The 6,000-nt window shown below is 39.7% G+C and overlaps 1 protein-coding gene across 2 annotated transcripts; it reads right to left on the minus strand.

Moving 5' to 3' along the window:
* Nucleotides 1-35: 35 nt before the first annotated feature.
* Nucleotides 36-5,361, minus strand: LOC131610296 (zinc finger BED domain-containing protein RICESLEEPER 3-like). Of its 2 annotated transcripts, none has more exons than XM_058882202.1 (2): nt 5,172-5,361; nt 36-3,983 (listed from the first exon to the last, which is right to left on the minus strand). In XM_058882202.1, exon 2 carries the CDS (start codon nt 3,964-3,966, stop codon nt 217-219), a length of 3,750 nt encoding a protein of 1,249 aa, XP_058738185.1. In that variant the 5' UTR covers nt 3,967-3,983; nt 5,172-5,361; the 3' UTR covers nt 36-216. The 2 variants fall into 2 exon arrangements, with proteins under 2 accessions (XP_058738185.1, XP_058738183.1); XM_058882200.1 differs by having other exon boundaries at nt 36-3,987.
* Nucleotides 5,362-6,000: the final 639 nt, after the last annotated feature.

A 6,000-nucleotide genomic window follows, 5' to 3' on the forward strand; every position in this document is an offset into this window, starting at 1 on the left:
ATGTAAGAAAACAGTAGAACAAGCCGTAACTAGCATCTAAAAGAAAAGCTAGATCATAGTTTAAAATTTAAATATTCAAGATGAATCATCCAAATAATCTCTCAAATACTACAATATAGCCTAAAAGAGAACTGAGCTAAAAGTAAAATACAAGAGAACCTAAAAATATAATGGGTACAACCACATGAAATCTAGATTTCCATCACAGCATGAAATCTAGATTTCCATTTTCACAAGTGCAGTAGAAGATTCAGGTGCTCCATACTGCATCCAATCCTTGGCACAAATAAGTGCTTCCACTGTCTCTGGACGCAAGGAACTTCGATACTGATCCATTTCTTTATTCGTTTTATCAAAGACGGAGTCATGAGGAACAGTAGAAACAGGAATAGACAATATGTCTCGAGCCATCCTAGACAGTGTGGGGTACTTGAGTTTATTTAGCTTCCACCAACCTAATACATCAAAGTCTGGCACTCGCGGCAATAGTGATTCTTCCATATACTGATCCAATTCAGACTTCGTCTGATGGGTAGAAGTTTCCATGATGTAGACATCAAAGTCTGTAAGACCATTATCTGACAACAAAGTTCCTCCAGGGGATCCTTCCATCTTCATGTTACTTCCAGCATTTCCTTCTTCCGTGTATGCCGGTGGCAGAGGAAGGGTTGCATACTCATGAAACAGCTCATGAATTCCGTCATCAACAATCTTGACATACACATGAGCATCCTCACCATATATTTTTGTGAAACTGAACTCAACAAGCTTCATCTTGAAACGAGGATCCATAACTACAGCAATCACCAAAGCCAGACTACAATCTCTCCAGTACTTCTCGATCTTTTCATGCATGGATTTAGTAAGGTTGCTAATGAAGGGATCCTCATTCATAACAGCACGGGCAAGATCCAAATGTAATTTCCAAATTTCATGAAAGAATGTAATAGCAGTGGGATAAGTTGGTGTCATAAGAATGTTTGCTGCATCATAAAGGGGTTTCAAGTATGCGCAAAGGATCTCAACAAGCTTCCAATCTTGAACAGACGGGGTTCCTTTGTAATCAGGATCAGAAGTGTCTAAACAAGAAAAGACTTCCTTCAGTTCAGAAGCTGCAACCAACATTTGATATGTTGTATTCCATTTGGTTTGGTCATCAATAAAAAGGCTCCTTTCACTAGGTACCTGAAGGTGCTGCTTAAGATCCATGAATTTTTCCTCATGAGATTCTGAAGTCTTCACATATTTCACACTTTCCCGAATTTTATTGACAATGTCTTGTGCTGAGCCCAACAAATCATATGCAACATTGCTTAAAGTACGGGCAATGCAACTTCCAATTAGCAACTGGCCATTGAAGATAAGTGGATTCTTTACAGAGAGTAGAGGTCTGAGATTCTCAATGGTGCCTTCAGTCAGTGGCTGATTACATGTAACAGTAAATAATCTTCCCTCCAAGTTCCAATCAGAAATGCAGACAGATACAGCATGGCTGAGCGCAGAATCGGAATCAGGGTATGGTTCCATCACAACATTGAGAATTCTCCTCTGCAACTTCCAATCACTATCAACAAAATGTCCTGTGATAAACACATACCCTACAGATTGACTTGAGGTCCACGTGTCCAGGGTCAGACCAATGCGTCCTGGTATTTCATCAAAATACTTCATAAGGTTTTGCTTTTCCATCAGGTAAGTTGCGACACAGTCTCCTTGAATAGTATTAAAGGTCACCATGTTGAACTGGGGTTGCAGATTTTGAACAAATGCAACAAATCCTGGATGCTCAACCATGTGAAGGGGGTAATCATGCATAATGATCATCCTAGCAATCTCTTGACGACAACGATCTTGATCAAAAATCGTGTAAGGTGTGCTAGCAGTTCTATAACGCCGTTTTGGTGTATTGCTGCTAGCATTGCCAGCACCACTTCCCCTTGAACGCGGGGTATACGGGGCATACTGATTTGGATCTAAACTACGCAGAAGAGCTGGGCATGCCCCTTTGGCAATGTGCCGTTTAAGGTGGCTGGTACCAGCAACTTTAGGTCCAGTACTGTAGGCAAAAGTTTGCTTACATTCCTTGCAACATGCCCTTCTACAGTCAGCACTAACTGTTTCTATGGTGAAGTGTTCCCAGACTATAGACTTTTTTTTCCTCCTCTTATTTGGCTGTGTCTCTGGGGTATGTTCTTCATGGTTTAGTGGAGTTTCAGCATTTACTATTTCATAGCTGGGAAAATCGTTAGCATTGACTATCTCATAGTGTGCTTGAGAATTGATCTGATTGCTGTGAAATGTTTCACTATTTGCCAGGTCGTAGTGAGTCATCATCTGGGAATTGGCTAGCTGATCATGGGGCAGTGTTTCAGAGTTAGCCAACTGATGATGGTTGGCCAGTGCCTCATGATGGTCCAGATGGTTGTTCGGCATTGTATCATACTCTTGCAAATGATTATGGGATACTGGTTTGACATCTGTGTTGTGACTGTCTGCCCCTGGTTCAGAGCTATGCGGCGATTCAGCATTAGGCAGTGATTCAGGTTGAGGCAGTTGATCTTCAGGAATCATATGGAGATTAGAAAACTGATGACTATCAAGAAGAATTTCTTGATTGGAGATCTGATTGTTGGGATACATTGTTGAATTGCTTAACTCATTCTCAGGCTGAGCTTCAGATACAACCACATCATTGCTGATTTGTGCCTCGTGCATTACAGTCTCATTACTGATTTGTTCTTCATACACGACAGTCTCATTGTTGGGTTGTGTCTCAGACATGACTACCTCATTGTTAGGCTGTGTGCCAGACACAGCTGCATCATGGATGATCCCTGCTTCGTGCATGACACTCTCATTGTTGGGCTGCGTGTCAGACATGTCTACATCATTGTTGGGCTGTGTGTCATACATAACTGCATCATTGCAAACCCCTACTTCATGACTGACAGTCTCATTGTTGGGCTCTGTGTCAAACACAACCACGTCATGAGTAATTTGTGATTCATGTATGACGGTATCATTGCTGGGCTGTGTGTCAGAAAAAACACCCTCACTGTTCGGCTGTGAGTCAGATATGACCACCTCATTGCTCGGCTGTGAGTCAGATATGACCACCTCATTGCTCAGATGTGAGTCCGACAATACCACTTCACTACTGGGCTGTGCTTCAGACATGACCACTTCATCATTGCCATGTGTTTCCGATACAACCACGTCAGTGTTGTGTTGTGCTTCACAAACAATAATCTCATCAATGTGCTGTGTTTCAGATACAAGCACCCTCTCGTTGTTGTGCTGTTTTTCAGATTCAACCAATTCATCTCTATTGTGTGTTTCAGATGCAACCGCCTCATCACTGTGAGGTGCTTCATTACTTGTCTGCATTTCAGAATTAACCACAGCATTGTTTGGCAATGCTTGAGAATCAACCACTTGGTTGCTGGGCTGTGCCCCTGAGGAAGCCTTCTTGTCGGTAGTAGCTTCAGAACCAACAAGTAGATCACCAGGAGCAGCTTCAGAGTTGTCCAGCGGCGTATCAAGTGTTGCCTCCAAATCAATTGGTTGGTTGTCTTCTGCAGCCCCAGCATTGCCAACCTGGTTGTTGTGCAGTGATTCAGAATTCTCCAGCTCATTTTTCTGACATTCTTTTGTGTTGTCCAACTCATCTGCAACACCATCGGTAGGCAGGGATTCAGATGCAGAAAGTCCTTCACTAGGGTGTGCTTCGGAATCGCAGAGATCCTTGATGGGCTGTGACTTCAAATTTTCCACATTATTGTTAGACAGAATTTCAGAATTTTCAAGATCGTTGCCAGGTTGAGAGCCAGGACTGTTTGGCTCTTGTTTTACAACAGGGGTCGCCACTAATTTGTCTTCTTCAATAACATCCATCTTGTCGGTATTGATCGATTCATCTTTTACATCAGGGGTCGCCACCACTTCACCTTCTTCAAGAGTAGCCATCCTATTAGTATGTCCTCCTGCCTTACCCGGAAGAAATAAATAATTAAGTCATCAACTACAATTAACAATTACAAACACACAGATATATGTGTGTGTGAAGAGATAACATGACATCAGCCGAGCATAAGGTATCAAAATATAAACCATCACAAGAAAAATGTACAAACTTTAAATTAACATAAACATTTAAACATATATTGCATTTCTCTATGATGAATATGTAGAAAGCATAGAAATCAAAAATTACATGAAAAGAAATAATGAAAAGTAATACAGAATATCCAAAGCAACAAATCTATTAATTTAAATAAACCATGCAATTTAAGCAGCGCAGTTATGGAAAAGCATAAAGTGAGGGTTAAATTCCCATCAGTAGAAACTGTAGGGAGGAAATCACATATTAACCTAAGTGCCATGCATAAGCATAACACAAAATTTATTCAATGAGTGAGAACCCACTCTAAATTCTAATACATATTTCCTGTCATCTGGAAAAAGTCCAAAGAAAGCATGATTAGATATTGATGAATGAACAACATAAAAATGTTGTCATCATTTATCCCTAACATGAATCACATTTGATCTTCAGAGAAAGAAACAAAATTCCATCTTGAATTTGCTAACAAAATGATAAGGCCCAACCCAAGGACACGATAGTAGCAATACCCACAATCCTTAAATTTGTGATTATTTATCCAAGTGTGTATTTAGTTTAATTCTACGACATAATTAGAGTCACAAACAAACGTAACACATTGGAATTGGAATTCAAGTAATTAAGCCCTAATAAACACAACGCTGAACCAAAAGGATAATTGGGCCCATTGATGGGTCGTATAGGCCCATCTCAATAAGAACAAACCAACAGAAATATATAGATCACAATCACTTCCCAGTATCCAGAGTCCACATGATGTAATAAATCAAGCTTAAACTCAAAACTAGTTTCAACCAATCAGTACTATATATATAAATATCACACTACAATTGGATAGACAAAAAGAGAGGCAATCCATGATCGATCTTACTAGTTTCAAATTAAGAACTACCCAAACACAATATCGAGAAAGCAAAGCTGAAAAAAACTAATAACGACTTGCAACAAAAGCGATTATCGAGAAACTCAGTAAAAGTGAAAAAGGATTCAGATGAAGAGAATTCTTAAAAATAATTGACAAATCAGAATATTTGAGTTTGAGATCTACCAGCTGTGTTGACGGAATCTGACTGGAACGCGGCACGGCGGCGCCGAATGCGGAAGCTAGGGCTTCCGGCGTGACGGAAGCGAGATCTAGGGTTTAGAAAGAGATTGGGCTTGGAAAGGAACCCGATGCTAATTGGACCTAAAGTTAGAGAGGGGATAGAATGGCTCGTTGTGTTTTGATAAGGTCCTGTAAAGATATAAAATAGAACAAGGTCCAATATTTTTTTATTTTATTCAATTTCTTTATTTTTGGGAAAATAAATTCAGATTTATTGGATCCATATTTTATTTTGTTTGCTTTTTACTTTATTAATATTAAGTCTCCGTATTCAATTTTCAAAAAATTCTTTTAGTTTCTGGATATATATCTTCGAACGTATATTTTGTTAGTGAATTTAAGTTTATTTCAGAGATGCATATTCGTAAATGTTTCGGAGATGCATGAAATATATGTAGACAGTACCATAATTTATTTTTCAATGATTCCCATAAGAAAATTACAAAATGTAAAACGTCAGAACAGTTTCTCATATTCGACTATGATGACCATATGAAAACAACGACTATGAATCGGCCCCATGTTCTCCCCGCGTTCCTGTGCTGCCTTCTGTATTGCATAGCCCCTCGAGCCTCTGCTATTATAGTATCTATAACACATCTCGCCTTAGAGCCATCAGGAAAAAGTCCTCTATTAATATCCGTCTGCCCGATCTCTATGATACGTCGACACCTAGGCAAGACATCATGAGCATGATTAGTCCTAGCCTGCCTCCTCTAGAATCTCCTAATGAAATGGTCTAGGAGGGTGTCCTAAAACATCTTGTATCAAA

The sequence above is a fragment of the Vicia villosa genome, linkage group LG6 (genome assembly GCF_029867415.1).
Source record: "Vicia villosa cultivar HV-30 ecotype Madison, WI linkage group LG6, Vvil1.0, whole genome shotgun sequence".
NCBI classification, from domain to species: Eukaryota; Viridiplantae; Streptophyta; class Magnoliopsida; order Fabales; family Fabaceae; genus Vicia; species Vicia villosa.

Excerpts from the sequence above, each read along its gene's own strand:
- LOC131610296 (XM_058882202.1), bottom strand. The coding sequence starts at position 3,966 with ATGGCTACTCTTGAAGAAGGTGAAGTGGTGGCGACCCCTGATGTAAAA.